At 40.5% G+C, this 19,621-nt stretch overlaps 1 protein-coding gene across 1 annotated transcript in view; it reads right to left on the minus strand.

The window, feature by feature from the left end:
* Positions 1-7,201: 7,201 nt before the first annotated feature.
* The window catches only part of GANC (glucosidase, alpha; neutral C), a 107,939-nt gene continuing 95,519 nt past the window's right edge, over positions 7,202-19,621 (minus strand). The window contains exons 18-24 of the mRNA XM_006831890.1: positions 18,200-18,264; positions 15,825-15,901; positions 12,029-12,103; positions 8,997-9,110; positions 8,503-8,615; positions 7,871-7,974; positions 7,202-7,311 (exon numbers count right to left, since the gene is read on the minus strand). Coding sequence (XP_006831953.1) covers positions 7,202-7,311; positions 7,871-7,974; positions 8,503-8,615; positions 8,997-9,110; positions 12,029-12,103; positions 15,825-15,901; positions 18,200-18,264 — 658 coding nt within the window. The remainder of the gene's footprint in view (positions 7,312-7,870; positions 7,975-8,502; positions 8,616-8,996; positions 9,111-12,028; positions 12,104-15,824; positions 15,902-18,199; positions 18,265-19,621) is intronic.

Raw genomic sequence — 19,621 nt, forward strand, 5'->3', positions numbered from 1 at the left:
ACCCTGAAATTCACAGCACTTACCCACGCACCTGCTTATTGAATGTTTACAAGATGTAAGCTGTGTAAAAGTTGGGGCTAAGTTCCTATTTCATACCCAGGGCTAAGTATATAGGAAACCCTGAATCAATATGTGTTGCTTGTCTGTTGAATTAAATTTTTCTAAGTAAGGAGAAATTTCTTACACTTCTTACTGTTTTGCCAATGCAATAAACGTTTCTTGGTTGATTTGAGACCTGAGGAAGGACCTATCTCTGGCCCACACACATGCTGACCTTTCTTTCCCTGGCTGCTGAAGTCAAGTCCACCTGTTAGTAACTAAGATGAGTGTATGACAGGGATGAGCTCTTTTCATAGCAGAGTGGGACTATCAAACACATAGAGTACAAGATACTGTTCATGCGGGTCTATAATTGTGGGGCTATAAAAAAAACCCTTTGATTAGCATGTCCATGTTCAAGGTTGATTCAGCTGCACAGCTGATGAGATTCATCCTACAGGGAGAAATCTAGTCTGAGCAAAGTCTGAACAAAGAACAGATAATGAGCATATAAACAGCTGCACATTTCAATTCCAAGAAGCCTCCTCAAGGACTAGTTTTTATAAAATATTTCAGCCAAGACTATGCTATATCTGTGGCTGGAATAGATTCTGTTGCACCAACAAGGCCAACTAGTGATTCCATATCAGTGACTGTCTCACCAATAAATATTCCTTTACTCCACACTATTGGAGACATTGTACTTGTTTATAATCACAACATTTACTATTGACTAAAGGATCTCTGGTACCATAGTGGTTATGATTCAGGCTACTAACCTCAAGATGAACAGTCATTCCACAGGAGAAAGTGATGTTTCTGCTCTTGTAAAGATTTGCAGCCTCAGAAAACTTATATAGGGTCACTATGAGTTGGAACCAACTCCACGACAAATAACCACCACCACCACCACCACTATTTATTGTCTACTGTGAGCTTCTTGGAAACCTTGTATAGGGTCGCAATGAGTTGGATCCGACTCCATAGTACTTAACAACAACAACAACAACTGTGAGCTAGTCACTTCATACAGAGTATGTTTCAATGTTTCTTATTTATTTTTTTTCAAAATCAATAGCATTTATTGTAGGTTATAAGGATGTTAGAAGAGGCTCTGAAACTTGCTCTCTAGCATAGAGATGCTAAAGCAAAGAGAAGAAATGAGGAAGTAAAATAGCTGAACAGAAAATTGCAAAGGGCAGCTTGAGAAGATGAAGCCAAGAATTGTAATGAAACATGCAAAGACCTGGACTTAGAAAACCCAAAGGGAAAATTGTGCTCAGCATTTCTCAAGTTGAAAGAAATGAAAAAATTTGAGCCTTGACTTGCAATATTGAAGGATCCTAATGGGAGTCCTGATGTGCCACTGTGGGTTAATGCGCCAGATTGCAAAGCCGTTTGAACTGCAAGGTTGGCGGTTCAAGCTCACCAGCTGTTCCTCGGAAACCCTATACAGGGTTGCTATGGGTCAGAATCAACTTGACGGCATTTAACAACAACAGCAAATGGGCAAAATATTGAATGATGCAGAAAGCATCAAAAGGAGATGCAAGGTATACACAGAGTCACTGTGTCAAAAAGAAATTGTTGATGTTCAACCATTTCAAGAGAACCTATGGTATGATCAAGAACCTATGGTACTGAAGTAGGAAGTCCAAGTTGTACTGGTGGCTTTGCCAAAATCAAGGCTCTAGGAATTGATGAAATACAAATTGAAATCTTTCAACCCTGGAAGCACTAACTCATCTATGTCAAGAAATTTGAAAGAAAGCTACCTGGCCTTGCCTCTAGGTAGATGTGATCAGGAAATGGGCTTCCCTTTTCACTCTTCTTCCTGAGAAATTTCAAGATACCACTGTTTGTCGTTTTGACGTAACCTAGGATTTAATTTTTGGCCTATTTCCTTTTTTGTCTGCCTGTCCCGCTCCACAAACCCCGTTCAGGCCTTTTTTCTAGTTATAAACAGTTCAGGGCCAGTTGTGGCCATTTGGTTTGAAGTGGAAACTCTCTTTAGAGTTCAAGGAGATCTGTGCGCATGCGTAGTAGAACCCTCCAAAGGTGAGGCTGGGGTGTCCACTCATTCAGGCACCCCTATAGTCACCAGAATGGAGGTGCGCAGATAGCGAGGGACCAACGAACAGATAGCAAAAAAAAAAAAAAAAGAATGTCCACACCTTTATCTCCACAGTTCTGTCAGGCGTCCGTGGCTGCTCTGATCCTTCCCCTGCTTGGTCTCACCCAAGATGGCGGCTCCTGGAGCACCTGAGTGTCTTGAATTAGAAAGTAATGGATTTCTTGCTTCTGCTACAAATCCCCCTAGCTGTATGCCTTCCAACCTTCTAAATATTCCTTTATATGTGGTTCAGAGTTCTGGCACCATCCCGAGCCTGATTGGTCTGGTATTCTGTGTTGTTGCCAGCGGAGCTCCTCACTGCACGTCTACCTGAGCCGCCATCTTGTTTGTTCTCAACCATCGCCTTTTGAAGAGTACAGATGTCTCTCACATTGAATTTGTTTTATTGTAATTTGATCTAAATAAAATCACTTTATGAACATATTATCAAAACCATATTCCTATATTGATATATAGATTATTAATTTAATTGCTGCATAATAATCCACTACTTGAAAATGCTATTTAACCAATCCCTTGTTAAAGTGTATTTGGCTTATTTCAAGTTTTCTACAGTATAAGCCACGTAACCATTGTTGTTGTTGTTAAGTGTTGTCAAGTCAGTTCCAACCCACAGCGACCCTGTATAGGATTTCCAAGGAGCAGCTGGTGAGATTGAATCACTGACCTTGTGGTTTCAACCGACTTTGCAGTCTAGTGCATTAACCCACAGCGTCACACTGGGACTCCATACTTAACCATTAGTAGCTGTGTATTTTTTTAGGTTTATCTGAACTAGAATTGCTGTATATGCCAATAAAAAATTTTGATACTATTGCCAAATTGCCATCCCAAATGATGAAAATTACTTACAATTCCACCAACAATACATAAGAATGTGCATTTCCTCACATCAGCACTGGGTATTTTCACTATTTTTATTCTTAGTCAGTCAGGCAAAGAAAAGATTTATTTCATTATCACTGGGGCTAAGTATTTTTTCATGTGCTTATGTGCATGTCTGAATTTCTTTTGTGATTTGTCATTGCCCATTTTTCTATTAGGTATTTTCTGTTTTTTAAATTGATTTGTTAGCTCATTCTTTGGCATCTTAATCTTGAAGGAAAGTTACATTATGCATTCATGTAAATCCCTGTTAAAATGAATCTTTCTATATTTTTACATGAAATTCAGTTCCCTGAGAAAACATCAAAAATATTTTAAATGAAAATATAGACATGCAAAAGATGTTGATTGGAATGAGAGAGCTTTATATCTATTAAAAAACCAACATTTATGAGGGTGTGGAAAAAAATTATAATCCTGTTTATTATATTCGGGTAACTTTTTTATTTCCTGAAGTAAAGACATTATGATCTCTCTCTTTTTCTTTGGTTACTTCCTGAAGTGAGTAAAGAATTTATGGTCACTTTCTTTTTATTTAAACCACTTCCTGGAGTAAGGAATTTATGATAACTTTCTTTTTCCTTAAACTACTTCCTGGAGTAAGGAGCTCTGGTAGCGTAGTGGTTACGACTTGGGCTGTGAACCGCAAGGTCAGCAGTTTGAAACTACCAGCTGCTCCGCGGGAGAAAGATGAGGCTTTCTACTCCCGTGAAGATTTACACCCTCGGAAACCCTGTACAGGGTCGCTATGAGTCGGTTCCGACTCCATGGCACATAACAACAACAACAACAACTTCCTGGAGTAAAGACTGACCCCTCTCTTCTTTTCCTAAAGTAGGAACGTGCGCCTTAAAAATTTGAACTAGCCAACCGAGTAAGGGAATAGATTGTGCGGTCAAAACCCTAGCCAATAGGGTGAGACACAGCCTTGAGACTTGCGTCAGGGATTAAAAACCCGAGTGGACTGCCCACTCAGTGTGCTCGCTAGCCTGTTCGTGTATGTACGGCTATGCGCACGCACCCTCTTGCAAGAGTAAATTTTACTTTGCCAAAGTAATTTAGTCTCACCGAGTGTCTTTTATGCGGGATTCATTTCTAACAAGGGTAAGTCAAAAACTATTGCTACTAGGGACCAGTTCAACATGAATGAGCTTATTCCAAATGTGTTTAAACATGTCTCTGTGATCAGTGGATGACGGCAGGTAAGTTCTCTCAGTAATACACTTAAGTTAGTCTTCTTAGGGTGCCTAAAAAACAAAAGGCCCAATTCTGAGGGGATCTGCTGAGCCAGTTAAATATAAGTGGAGAGGGTCAGCTCAGAAGGTTATAGTGATGATTTTTTGGAATTCCATAGAGGTAACTGATAGATGTTCTAGAAGGACACAGGAAAATCATGGGTGATTATTATGAAGTGTTAAGAGAAAACGAAGAGCTGCATTGGTGAGAAAAAGGGCAAGAAAGTTGTACTGCAGACCTTTCCCATTACGACAGCGCATGTGTACGTTCTTCAAGGGGAGCCAGAAGATTTCACTGTGAAACCTTACCCCATCCACCCTACAGCTTCAACCTTGCTTCTTTAGATTTTTGTTCCTCAAACTTGAAGAACACTGAAAATGAACATGATTTGAGTCCTTCGAGTATGTCCGAACTGTCATTTTGACGTGGCGCAAGCAGAAAAGCACAGAATTCTTTTGGGAAGGGTTAGAGAGAGGGAGATCCCATCTTCAGAAGTGTGGAGAAAATGTGGAAAACCAATAGCGTCACACTATTGGAACCAATCATCCATTCCCCCCCACAGCACTCTGTACTCATCTGGGCTCCGTAATTCATTATAATGGCCACACAGAATTCATACTCACAACTATGGGATTTACTAGGGAAGTTAACAAGTTACAATTTAGGGTCAGAAATGCTCAGGGCACAGTTCTCTCAGTCTGGGCAGCCACTCCTCTGTTCAGATAATGTTACATAGCTCTTTGAGGCCTGCAGATAAATGCCCACAGGACACACCTAGCCACAAAAAGCCTCAGCTCTAGCTCCAAGGGTCAACAAACCTAGCTCCCTCACTTATGTGCCTGGAGACACCCCACTCTCTGCAAGCAAGTCTCCTACCCAAAGTCACTCGTTGTGGACCTTCCCTGTAGGAGGGAAAGTCCAATGCTCTGTGTCCAGGTTCTGCTGCAGCTGTTCCTCTGTCACTCCTCCAGTGTCACACCTTTCTGTCCCTGGGTTGAAGGAGTTCAATGTGCAGGGATCTCAGGGTCCAAACGGTACTCTCTACTTCTGGCTCTTGCTTCTAGATGGTAGTAAGATCCAGACCCCCATCCCCTGTTTCTGAGAGGACTCATTTTACACCCAGCAGGATGTCAATGGGACCAATCACAATCAGTCCTGTTAACAATCACTTACAACTGAATCACATAATCAGTCAGCATCTTCTTCTGGGAGTTTAATGTTTTAGAAAAAAACATCAAATAATTCACTGCACAATACACATTTTGATATTTTTATTTCATAAAGCTTTCTACCATTTTGTAGCCGTCATCTATTAGGTAAGCGTACTCAGTTTTCAGGTTAAATCATATTTTAGATTCGCAAGGGAAATTTGAATCTGGGAAATAAGGATTGCACTCATATAGGAAGCTTCCTTTCCTTAATTGCAAAACTTACAGAAACAGAAGCAAAAAAATCCATGTGTCTATTTTAATTTATATTTGGTGCAAAGTTCAAATCTCATGATGAAATATGTCCATGAGAAAATTTATAGTATTTATTGTATGCAAGAACCTTTGTCAGTACAATAAATCATTAACAAATCCTCTTACTTCTCACTTTTTAAATAATCAAATCCATAATTAACTAATCACATTCAATAATTACTGAAAGCCAAATACTCGGGGTAGATACATATACTATGCTCTTAAGGAGCACACGAGCCAGCCTGGAAACAATGCAAAAACAATGCAAAGCCTTGTAACATTGGATTGGTTAGAAAGGCTTCATGGAAAAAGTGAGATTTGAGTTGAGTCTGGAAAGTTGGCAAGATCTGCACAGGTGGACCGAGGGGAGACACTATGGAATTTAAGGCAAGGTGTTGAGAGGACGAAGGCTGATTAAGAACGTGTGCATGCTGAGGCGTGTTGAGGAGGTGCGGCTGACCCTGCAGGTGCTGTGGTGGGCAGGAGCCAAATGGTGATGGTATGCAGTAAAGCTGTATCCCATGCCTAGCCATAATGGAGCCTGGGGCAAAAGGAAACATCACTAATATTGATTCTGTCTTCATTTAAAATTTGGTATTTTATTCCTCACAGATATTTTTATACTCATTTTTATTTTAAAACTATTAAATTCATATTATTTATTTTTATTACTGCCTTATTGTTTGGCACCCCTTTAAATTCTGTTCATAAGGCAAGTACTTCACCCCATTACCCTCATCCAACCTTGTATTCTACTTGTATTTCTCAAGTATTTGGTGGTAGGGACAGGGAATTCATTTTTATTATGATTTACTCACGTTCTCATACTATAAATGTCCTTTAGCTAGCAGACAGTATTTAATAAAAACAATGAAGACAAAGAAATTCGAATTAGGAGATTCATCTGGAATTTTTCAGCCTGGCTTCTTTCTAAGTTAACATTTGAGGGGAATAAGTCTGCTGCAGTATATGCAGTGGCCGCAGGAAAGCGCTGCTTGCCCTAAGTGGGTGAGACATCACTGGGGGGTCTCGGAGGCTGCTCTCTAACTGGAGAAAGTCTGGCACAACTCAGCTGCTGCAGTCAAATGGACTCTAATGCATGGCCTGGCCACAGCCCACATAAAACAAACCCCTCTGACTCTGCTCACTGGGCCACAGTGCTTACCACAGGACTGTGGCACAAAAGGCAATGGGAGATTTAAAAACTCCATGAATGTCTCAGGGCTACTTATATCCAGGAGAAGAGGTGGTGTCTGACACAAATTGTATTATTAGTACATCTAAAAATGTAAAGTTTGAAAAACTCTATTGCTCATCAGTGCACTGCAGTGACTAAGGAAAGATGATTTTGAGCCAGAAAAGTCGATTTGAGTTAGCAACACTCTCAGGAAAGGCCTAGGGGCGGGTGGAAAGTGTGAGCTGCTATCACCAGGTCATTTCCTCGTCATCTGATGTGGACCTCCCAGTTAGTGTTGATGCTCAGTGAGAGCGTCTTCACGCTCAGGGTGGACGTTTGGGCACTGTATGTAAAAGCCACAGGCTGATCCTCCCCATCTAAACAGCAAGACAATAAAAAAGGAAAAGTCTGATGAATACTTAGGAGGGAACAATCTTTTCTTTGAATTGGAAATGTTTTCTAATCACATCATAAAGCTCTATGTCCCACTTTCAAGAACCCAAATTTATAGTACTTTAAACCATGGATTTCCAATAATTTTTAAAACATGGAACACTTCATAGCAAAGTGATCTGTCCCAGAACTCAGTAGGTTGGGAGGGATATAAATTCCAGCCCATGTCTTTTAATGAACTCCATAAACACTGTTAAGATTCTCCAGAACTTCATGCTTTTTTCAGTTCAGAAAAGCTAAAATATTATTTTAAGCCCCAAATAATTGTACTTAAGAAATTATTTATGGCTCATAATGAGCAGAAAGATCAATTCATGAAGAGAGCACACCCAAGACTCATAGGTGTAATTTCACCATAAAGAAGAGAGTTAGCTTGACCTAAGCACATTACATGAGTTGTGGGACTAATCATCTCGTCACTGGAGATGCTTCTATGCTAATAAGAACTAATGATGACGTTAGAATAGCCTGCTTTCTTCTCACCAGTTGAGTGGGTGGTCACAGTAGAAGGCTGCTTCCTGACACCTAGGATCAAGATCTGCTCCACCACACACTTGCTGGGATAATGACCCCTCTTGTCAGCACAGCTGGAAAGATACGTATGATATTAGGAGGCAGGGAATGGGGGTTTGGACTAGTCACTAAGTCATATCGTTAAAATAAAACCTGTCTTCTTTTAATAAGCTGTTTGGAGAGAAATCACTGAAGAACAAAAGTGACATGAGCAATGCAATCAAGTTGTAAGAAATCAGAAACTTAATGAATTGTTGAATGAGATTAATGGAAGTTTACATTGAGTCCTTTTTTTATATTTTACAGAGAGAAGGAGAAATGAAGATGGAGATAATAAAAAAGGGGCATTCATGGTGAAATGACTGAAAATACCTCACAAACAATCTCCACCATTCATTTCCTGAAAAACATTGGACTGCTAACTGCAAGTCTGGCATTTCAAACCCACCAGCCACTCCTTGGAAACTGTATATAAGGTTACTATGAGTTGGACCCAACTCGATGGCTTTTAGCAACAACAAAACATCAGCTGTGTATTTGAAGATGCAAACAAGACAGCAAAATTTATCTAAAAAAACACATGACTTCTTTACTGGCATTACCTATTGATCAAAACACCTGAACAGAATGAAAACTTCCTGTGTACGAACTGTTTCTGGTGTGAATACTGGAATGAATGTCCATCGTCAAGATATAACTCACCAACCGCAGAACCCTGGAGAGTGAATCACAGGAAGAGCATGTGCTTATAAAGGCTTTCAAGGAAGCAAGAGAATAAAGACATTTGTGAGAAATTATACAAAGTAGTTATATATCATACAAATACAGGTATATGCATTGAATACTCAATCTATCCTGGCTAGTCATACACTAGAGGAACACAAAGAGCTAGGCCTTTTTGAAATAAATATAAACTGCAAAGTATGGTTAGTGGCAGAGGTGGTGTCTCTGAAAATACTATCTCAGAATTAGATCAACATCTGAAGTCCCTATCTCTGACAGGAAGATCACTACTTTTACACATGCAAAAGGCTACCACTGTAAAGAGAGGAATAACAAATGAGATGTTTGTAAAGTTACCAAATTTCCCAAATACCTTGGAGTTTAGAGCTACTCGGAGAGCATAGGGGGCCTCAGCCATCCAGCCAGTGGATTTTCCTATTGTTGTCTTTAAGGGTACCACACTCCCACCTCGTTGAAACACTGGTATCTAAAACAGAACAACACTTCTCAGGAGGTATAGTCACATAAGGAGATGTCAAAGTAGAATTTAAAAAATTTATGAGCACAAGACTCATAGTTACATCTTTATAAGCACAAATGAGGTCAAAATAAATTTGTGGGCACAGAGCTAGCATTTCCTAATATGACAACCTTGACATTTGAAGAAAAAGACTTCAAGCCCTAAAACACGTAAACTCTTTAGTTACTAGTGAACTGTCTCATTTTCATCAACATATTATCTCTATTTCTATTGTTGTTGTTGTTAAGTGCCGTCGAGTCGGTTCCAACTCATAGTGACCCTGTACAGGGTTTCCGAGGCTATAAATCTTTACGGGAGCATAAAGCCTCCTCTTTCTCGCGCGGAACAGCTGGTAGTTTCGAACTGCTGACCTTGCGGTTCGCAGCCCGATTCGTAACCACTACGCTACCAGAGCTCCTTTTCTATAGTAGGTTGAAAACTTGCATGGTGGCCTGCCATATCCTGAGCCCTGGGACCTCTGGATGTGACCTGATTTGACAGAAGAGTTTTCGCCAATGTAATCAAGGATCTCCAAATAAGATCATCTTGGATTACTCAGGTGGGTCCTAAATCCAATGACAAATGTCCTTATTAGAAAACACGAGAAGTCTGACACAGGGATGTGAAGGACATGTGAAGACAGAGGCAGAGACTGGAGCTCTGCAGTCACAAGTCAGGAAACTCCTGGAGCCACCAGCAGCTAGAACTGACCAGGAGCGCTGTGTGGAGTCCTGGTGTGGCGCTGTAGGGTAAGCACTGAGTGCTAACCACAGGATAGACGAGAGAGCACAGTGCTGCCAGATTTTGTACTTTAAGCTTCCAGAACAGTGAGAGAACAAACTTCTGTCGTTTAAAATGACTTAACTGGTGGTGATTTGTTATCCAGCCACAGGAAATAAATACAATGCCTTTACTGTTTCTTCTTTTAAGTGATGAACTCTATTTTATCTATCCTATAAGTGGCCTTTCCTATTTTGTGTTTTGTAATTTTCCTATTCAATATTAACTGTTGTTGTTGTTAAGTGCCGTAGAGTTGATTCTGACCCATAGCGATCCTGAATAGGGTTTCCAGGAAGCAGCTGGTGAACTTAAAGTGCCGACCTTGCAGTTCAAACGGCTTTGCAGTCTGGAGCATTAACCCACAGTGCCACACCAGGACTCCATTCAATATTAATACACATGTTTATTTCTAGAACTTTGCTAAAGAGTGAATTTTTCTACCTGTGTAAGTAGTCCCAGATGTGTGTGCATGAGTTTATAAGAGATGGTGGTTTCTTGGTTAGGGGAGATGGCTTTTGTCTTTACTCACTGAAGCCTATCACTTTTCTTTGTTCCTTTCTTCTCTGGATCACCAGAATGACTGTCTCAGCTCTGAGGGCAAATATGTGAAACTGCTTCTCTTCTAGAAGCTACTACTTTGTTGTTGTTGGTAAGTGCCAGGGAGTAGGTTCCCACCCACAGCAACTCTGTAAAGTATTTCTGGGGAGTGGCTGGTGAGTTTGAATTGCCATCCTTGTGGTTAGCAGTCCAGTAATTATCCCCACCAAGATTCCACTTTAAGTGATTCTATAACAAGGCTGTAGGTACCACCCAGGCATTAGGACTCTGGGTGTTGGCAGTTCAAACCCACCTAGTGGTGCTTTTATCAAGACTACAGCCAAGAAAACCCTAAGGGGCAGTTCTAATCTGTATCACGTGGGTTCACCATGAGTCAGCACCAACTCAACGTCAATGGCTAGCTTTTTTTAGGCCTGCTTTCTGGAGTGGCATTCCCAGAAGGAGAAGTTCCTGTAGGTTTTTTATTTTCCACACAAATACCCTATAAGGAAGCTGCCTGCGTCACATTAGGGCTTGTATGCTGGCAGTATAGGCAAGGGATACATATATGAAGTTGGAGTGAGGGCTTAATAGTTAAGATGTCCACTTTCTACTTGACTTCCAGTTGGCAGCAAGCAGTAAAGCACACCTTTTTCCCTACCTCCACCTCAAATGGGCCTATCTTTCTCTTCCTTTTTATTTTTCTTTGAAGAACGAGGCAGTAAAGTTAGAGTGGAATGGGCTCTGGAGTGCAACCCCAAACAACTTGATTCTTGTCTCAGTTCTGCCACAATCTAGTGGGGGCATGTAATTTAACTTTTCTGAACCCAATTTCTTCCCTTGTAACTGTGGGGGGATTACTGGAGATGATGAAGTTCTCTTCTAGATCTTAAGTTGACACCTGAGATAGCTTTCTTTATAATGGCATTCAGATGGCTGCTGCTGTTGCTTTATGAAAGTAGTCATGGACTCATCTTCACACTGTTAAAGCCTGTGCTTGTGATTGTGCTGCAGGGGAAGTCCTCTTTAGAAACTCCGTCAGTCTGGACAGGCCACTTTGAGTCTAACATGGTAACTGGTAACATTCTCTGGGGCTTAGAGGCCCAGGGCTACAATGGGAAACTCATGGTTTTTGACATGGTTGTGTAAAAGAGCATTCTGTGTGGCATGTGTGATGACCACCATGTTTTCAGTGCTATTATTTTTCTCAGACATATATATGTAAATATATGGGGAAGAGTTGTGTTTCATACTGTAAAATCTGAGTATATGTGATCTCATGCCATGTAATTCATCCATTTTAAGTCTATAATTCAATGGCTTTTGGTGTATTTACAGTTAAGCAATCATCACCACAATCAATTTAAAATACATTTATTAACCCCCAAAGAAACTCTGTACCCATCAACAGTCACTCCTCATTCCTCCACAAGAACTCCCTCTGCTCCAGTCCCGGGCAGCTACAAATTTCTTTTCTGTCTTTATATGTCTGTAGCACACTCACATTCTTGGCCCTTTCTACATAAGAGCAGTAGGTAAAGAAGACTAAAAATCTGAAAATAACTTACAGTGTCCAAAGCTACTGGGATCTTCACACTGCATGCTCCGTCCCAATGAGCAAATGTCTTACAGTCATACCAGACCTAAAATGGTAAGTATATGGCCAATGAAAGAGTATATGAGCAATTCTGCTTCCAATTTCATTAAGCAGTAAAAATCTACTCATCTGGACTTCGAATAATCAAAAAGCTAAAATCAGTATTATATATCTTCAGGAAGACTATATGCCAAGATCCCAAAGGACCAACTAAGTACTGTGACTTACTTTTGATTAAAAGGCTGTCCATTTGTTCATTCATTTATTCAAAGATTATTTATTGAACAACCTACTAAATGCCAGGCACCGGTCATGTACGAGTAAACAAAAAAGACACAGTTTCTGCCATCATAGCAGATGGCTTATCAACACTTTATGCTTCTAGCAGGAGATGACAGAAAATTTGAGGGAATAAAAAGGAGGAAGGTATATTGCAGTTATTTAACTTACAAAGGAGACAGGATAAAAGGAAAGTGTCAGAGAAGGAAAGCAACCTCCTGAGAGAAAGGCAAATGGAAACTTGGAGCTACTCTCATCCCATCATTTTGTTTTTCAGAGGACGACTCAAGGATAAGGTTCAAACGCTTATCTAGGATCCCTGTCAAGACTGCTTAATTGCTGAAGTACAAAAAAGGTTCCACCAAGTAATCTGATAAAATAAACTCTTAAGACATCAACAGGAAGCAGCAGGGAAACAAAAAAAACCCCTTTCTGAAACTTCTTTGGAGGTTACCAAGGTCAGAAGGAAGGGGAGTCATTCACTGACTAGAGGGTAGAAATGTGTTAACTTGGGTGAAAGGGAAAGCAATAGACAACAGGGAGCTTGGCAGAAGTATGAAGAAGGCAGGGGAAGACATGGGAAGGAGTGCAAGAGTTAAAGGGAAGAGAGTACATACTGCTGTACACACAATCCTGCAGTAACAGTGAGCTCTGGTAGCTCAGTGGTTACGAGCTGGGTTGCTAACCTCAAGGTCAGCAGTTCGAAACTACCAGCTGTTCCATGGGAGAAAGATGAGGCTTTCTGTTCCTGTAAAGATTTACAGCCTCGGAAACCCTGTACAGGGTCTCTATGAGTCTGAACCGACTGCACAGCACATAACCACATGGATATATACACAGGCTGAGTGGGTGTGGGAGGGAGAGTGGGAGTGCAGGGCAGTGAATTACTTCATAAAGCTCTTCCACCCATACTCTTTGTAACTCCCACCAAGCATCATTTTTGCCCTGCTGGGTCTGGATAAAGAAGATGGGAGAAAATGCTTATATAATTCACTTGTGTGTATTTAACAGAGTTAATTATGACTGTAAAAACTTGGAACTCTAAGTATAAAATGAACCACCTCAGAAGCAGGAGGGGGAGAATCTTACTACCATTAAAGAAGAGTCAGGAGCACAGTGCATCCTTTGGACCCCGAGATCCACACACACTGAACCTCCCTGACCCTGAGACAGAAGGCTGTGACAAGGGAGGAGAAGCAGAGGAGCGGCTGCAGCAGAACCAAGAGTCAGGGCAGAAACCAAAAAGTGGGCTTCCCAGTCCCCAGAGCATGTAAGCTGAATGACTTTGGGAAGGAGGCTTGTTTGCCTAGTGGGGTGCCTTTAGGCATTTAACTAGGAGAGCTAAGTCTGCCAACCCACAGAGCTAGAGCTGAGCGTCTTTAGGCTCAGCATTTTGATGGAGTAGTGCACCCTGTGGGCATTTATCAGAAGTCATAAAAGAGGCTTTGCAGTATTGCCTGAGCAGGGCAGAGGCAAGGGCAAAGGGCTGATGGCCAGAGACAGATATGCCTATGGGCATGACAAAGGAAAGACTATCCTGACTGGAAGAACTGTGCCCTAAATGTTTCTGAATTGTAACCCATTAACTTCCCTAACAGGAGCTCTGTAGTTCTGTCAGATAAACACTGAACTGCTAACTGCAGATGGGGGTCCAAATCCACCAGCTATTGTGTAGGAGAAAGATGAGGCTTCCTGTTCCTGCAAAGACTTGCAGCCTCGGAAACCCTACACAGAGTGCTATGAGTCTGAACCAAATCGATGGCACTTAACAACAATAACTGCTTCCCTAGTAAACCCTGTAACTGCGAGCATGGTGTCAAGAGTTCTGTGTGGCCGTTACAATGAATTTTCGAACCTCACTGAGTAGAGTTCTGTGAGAAGGGTAGTTTGGTGTCTTTTTTTAAAAAATAGGGAATATATACACAAATTCAGAAAGGTTTGACAGAGGATATCTGTACATAGATTTTTAACCTTTGCTGTAAACATATCCATGGATGTGGTGAAGAGTACAGGGGGCAAGGTTATGAAAACCTCTTAGACATGCCCAAACACTTTGAGGGAATGAGTCGCTGGGCCTGGGGCCTCAGTATAGCATAATCCTCAAAGACAATGTTCTATATCCTACTTTGGGGAGTAGTGACTGGGATCTTAAAAGCTCATAAGTGGGCATCTAAGGTGCAACTACAGGTCTCTCTCTGATAGGAGGAAAGAAGAGTGATGAAAATTGAAGACACTTGGAAACAATTAGTCCAACAGAATGTGTGAACCTTAATCTCTACAACCCTGAAACTATAAAAGTTAAATGGTGCCCAGCTCTGAAGGGGATTACATTAGAATGTCCTGGATAGAGTGGGAGAAATTGTGGAACAAAACTCAAAATCATAAACAAGACAAGGCTTACTGGTTAAACCGAGACTGGCAGAACACCAACACTATGGCTCTCAGTTACCGTTCAGGTCTGGAAACGAATGCCACATCAAACATATGAAGCTGGCTCAAGGGAGAACTGGACAGAGTTTCCTGTGTGTTGTCATTCAGTGCTTGATCATTGTAAGCAGTGAGTGTGGCCTGGTTTAGCTATCTCCTCACTTGCCATCAGGAGTTTCTTGACATGGTGGTCCCACCTCAGCTCATCAGTTATCACAGGCTCTGTCCGGCCTGCTGAATCCTATGGTGATGCTCTAGTTCTCAGGGATCTCTCCAAGCTCTGTCTCCTTCCTGCTCTGTCTGGTCTGCTGCCCCAAGTTTCTGTCCTGTCTCTTCTCATGACCCCTCTGGATACACACTTGTCTCTTATTATTCATACCTCTCTCACCTGCAGTCCATAGGTTAGTACCCTCTCTCCTGTAATCAGCCTGGGTTCAGTGCCCTGGGTTCCAGCAGGTTCAAGATGATATTCTATGTGGTGACAATGATTAATGACACTAACTAACAAAAGAGCAGAGGCAGGCTGGTGGGGCACAGAGGGAAGTTACTGCTGTTACTTTTTATTTGGTTGGATGAGTGTCTGGAGACCAACTTTTGGTACTAAAAATACTTGATTCAGATAGAGCCAGAACAGAAGACTGAAGTCTCTTATGTTTCCTCCCAGAATTCCATACCTCACTGTAGACTGAAAATTTCTACTTACTCAAAGCCTCAATATGTTTACAAGGAGTTACTTATATGAGTCAAAATTTGAAGATAAAGAACCATCTGATCCTGGAAGAAACATATCAACTATTGTGGCTTTTGGTTCTGTGACTGGATGATCTTTCTTGAATTCATCATCTATTCATCTTTCTCTTCTCTCTCCTCTCCCATTAAGTTTTTGACCCCTGAGGACAGTGATCAAGATTTATAAGAAATCTTCAGTAGCTATAGTCATTTAGGCTGGGTTCACAACTGCAGGATAAAAAAAAAAATGTTTTCCCTGAAAGGGACTAACTCATCAGAATGAAGAGATGAAAGAGACATAAGATACGTGGCTGTTTGTCATTTACTATTACCTCATCTGATCCTGGCAGAAACACATCAACCATGGTGACTTTTGGTTCTGTGACTGGATGAACCAGCAGAGCACTGCCTAAAAAATGGAGAAGAAATGAGTTGAGAATCATAATAAGAGGCCTGAAGACATCATTTCAATTGAATTGAGAGTTCTTGTGGTCTTAACCCATTATCATTGTGTCCATTCCCACTCATAGTGATCCTATGAGGCTGTAAATCTTCACAGGAACAGAAAGTCTCATCTTTCTCCAAAGGGGCAACTGGTTTGAACACCGATCTTGTGGTTTGCAGCCCAATGCTTAACTCACAGTGTCACTCAATTGTGAACTTCTTGAAGGTTGAGACTATATGATGAGTTAGTTGTTAGAAAGAAGCAGGTATCTTATCATTACTTGGCATGAATCAATCCACTTAGGTATAGTAAGATTGTAGAGATACTAATACAGTCTATGGTAGTTGTACTTTGGGTATAATTGCAAATATATGACTTCACTCTTCAACACTCATGGCAGCAGCAGTCAAGAAATCAAACAATGTATTGCATTAGGCAAATCTGCTGCACCAGACCTTTTTAAAGTGTTGAAGAACAAAGATGTCAGCTTGAGGACTACGGTACACCTGACCCAAGCCATGGTATTGTCAATAACTTCGTATGCATTCGAAAGCTGGACAGTGAATAAGGAAGCCCATAGAAGAATTGATGCTTTTGAGTTATTGGTGTTGGAAAAGAATATTCAAAGTGCCATGGGCTGCCAAAAGAACCAACAGATTTGTGTTGGAAAAAGTGCAGCCAGAGTGCTTCTTGGAGGCCAGGATGGCCAAACTTCGACTCTCATACTTTGGACATATTGTCAGGAGGGACCAGTCGCTGGAGGATGTTTGGTAAGGTGGAGGGTCAGAGAAAAAGAGACCCCCCAGTGAGATGGATTGGCAAAGTGGCAGCGTCGATGGACTCAAGTGTGGCAACAATTGTGAGGTTGGCCCTGGACTGGGTAGTATTTTGTTCTATTGTACATAAGGTCGCTATGAGTCAGTACTGACTTGATGGCTCCTAACAACAACATGTGCCCAGTAGTTGGAATGTGCCATTGTGTCTCTCCAAGTGCTTCACTTTTTGCTGTGAATGTCTATGATGACGGTGAGCCCACAGCTTTTATAAAGGAGTGTTGTCAGTGTGGATCCTCATATCCTCTTGTTTGACAGTTATTATTGGGAAGGTTATAGATTCTCTTAAAGGCAAATTGATTTATTAATTTTGCTTTGACCTTGGTGTACCATATGTATGTAAAATTCACCCACTTATGAATTCATTCTTTTACTTATCAAATATTTATTGAGTGCCAGACACTGTGCTAGACTCTGGAGATATAGTAGCAAATAGGATAAACACACCCCTGCTTTCTTGGAATTTATAGCCAGTGAAGACAGATCCTGAACAAGTAATTATGTATTATTTAGAGTTACAACAAATACCAAGAAGGCAAAAGCACAAGAAGGAATGAGAATCAGTAGTAAGAGGAACTGACTTTGACTAGAGTGAGTAGAACTAGGTATAAGGAAGGAAGGATTGGTCAGGGACGGTTTCTCCAAGGGAAGTGTCTATTAAACTACGCCTAAAGGGTTGAATAGAGACTTAAAGAGCTAGGTTTTTTGTTTTGTTTTTTTAAACCCAAAATATTTTGAGGTTCTTCTCATTGTTTAGAACGATGTTTAGAACATTGTTTAGAACAACAATAAATTAGGTTTATCTTTTGGGCAAGCAGCAAAAAAGCACAGTGGGGAGTAGATGCCAAGCCATTTGAAGATCATGGAGGAAAGAAGCTGAACAAACAAGGACCTTCCTCCAGAGTCAACAGTGGCCTGAATTTGGACTTCTAGCCACCTAACTGTGAGAAAATAAATTTGTTTGTTGAAGTCACCTATTTCAGATATTTCTGTTATAGCAGCACTAGATAACTAAGGTACTCTTGTTAAAGAAAAAGTCAACCAAAGAAAATACTTATTACTACATATGAAGTAAGCTCCTCTAGGTCTTGCTATATCCATTGGATTCACTTATTTTCGACTCCACCTTCCCTACGGTGCTCTCACAGGGTTTAGGAATATATTCAGAACAAGAATCCCAAATTGCATCCAAAACCAGAATGGACTTATTTGAAGTTAACAGAAAGAATATTATGAGAAGTGCTACATGACAAAAGACTAGTGCTAGGCTATCACCAACGCATACAGGTACAAAAATCTTTGAGAAGAAATTTCTTTTGTTTTGTAGCTTCCTTGGGATTCAAATTTTTTTTAGTGCTCTTATACAATATATTAACAAAAACATAACTACAGTACTTATCAAAACGACAATTACTCAAGAAATGCTCACCCAACAAGTATTCATCTTCCACACTGAAAGTCTCTAATTCATTAGGGAATTCTACCCACAGAGGCCTGGGGAAAGGAAAAAATATCTTACTTAACATTTAATGACTTATATTTTTAGTTTTATAACTCTCCATAGAAAATTGTAGGAACAAAGACTTTTTTTATGAGTCAAGATTTTATGAGCAATTGCTATGGTTGCTACCTATCTTTCTTAAGTGAAAGAGCTATTAGTACACATTTTCCAGGGAAGTATTAAGAATTCTGGCATCCGCAAGTTTCCTTCTGATTGTTGAGCACTAAATACAACAATGATCGGCACAATCAGAACTTTGCACAAGTCCAAAGGCCTAACGTGTTTAATGTAAAACAAATTAAATGTCTGTAAACCCATATTTTATGATGATGATAATTCTGAGGCATTTCTGCATGCTTTCCCAATCTTTGAAGCAGTACTTATTTAAATGAAAAGAACTAGCTTTTTCAAGCAGACAACACTTTGAAGGACAGAGAAGCTTCTGTGTGTTCTTGTTTTGATTGTTGCTATTGTTGTATACAGCTATCTATGAGCTATTTCAACTTGGAAAAATAACGAAACTTTCATTATAAATGTATTGGATCTCAAGTTAATGGTTATAATATTTTTCTTTCAATAACATGAGGAAACTATATTTTTTAATAAGAGAAATTTATGATATTTATTTACTAGCCTTGTAGGAATATATTCCTTTCCTATTGAGTGTAACACAGCAAGTGGTCTCCCTGGCTGAAGTCTCGAATCACCAAGGAAACTTCTAACAAATACAGAATCCACCCAAGGAAAGTCTCGGTAGATTTGGATGTAAGGCCTTGGAATCCGTATTGTGGAAAAGCTCCCCAGATAATTCCGATCTGGGTGGTTTAAGAACACTGATCCAGAAGTCTTGGTGTATTATGTATGTCTCTGAGTATAATGTTCTCTAACCTAGAAATTTGTTGTTTTACACCCTGCCTTCAGAATAGAATCAAACATAATTTACACACCAGGGAAAATATTCACCTTAAACTTGGAAGTCTTTCAAGAAAGTAAGGCGGCACAAGAGGCACTCACGCATCTCTGCCAAGAAATTTGGAAGACAACTATCTGGTCGACTAATTGGAAGAGATCCATATGGGATTTATGCCCATTCCAAAGAGAGGTGATCCAAGAGAATGCAGAAATCATGGGACAATCTCTTTGATATCTCATGTGAGTCAAGTTTTGCTAAAGGTAATACAGAAACGGCTACAATCATACATTGACAGAGAACTTCCAGAGGTTCGAGGTGGATTCAGAAGAGGCCGTGGAACGAGAGATATCATTGCTGATGTCCGATGGATCTTGGCTGAAAGTAGAGAATACCAGAAAGATGTTTACCTGTGCTTTATTGACTATGCAAAGGCTTTC

The sequence above is a fragment of the Chrysochloris asiatica genome, unplaced genomic scaffold (assembly GCF_000296735.1).
Source record: "Chrysochloris asiatica unplaced genomic scaffold, ChrAsi1.0 scaffold00004, whole genome shotgun sequence".
NCBI classification, from domain to species: domain Eukaryota; kingdom Metazoa; phylum Chordata; class Mammalia; order Afrosoricida; family Chrysochloridae; genus Chrysochloris; species Chrysochloris asiatica.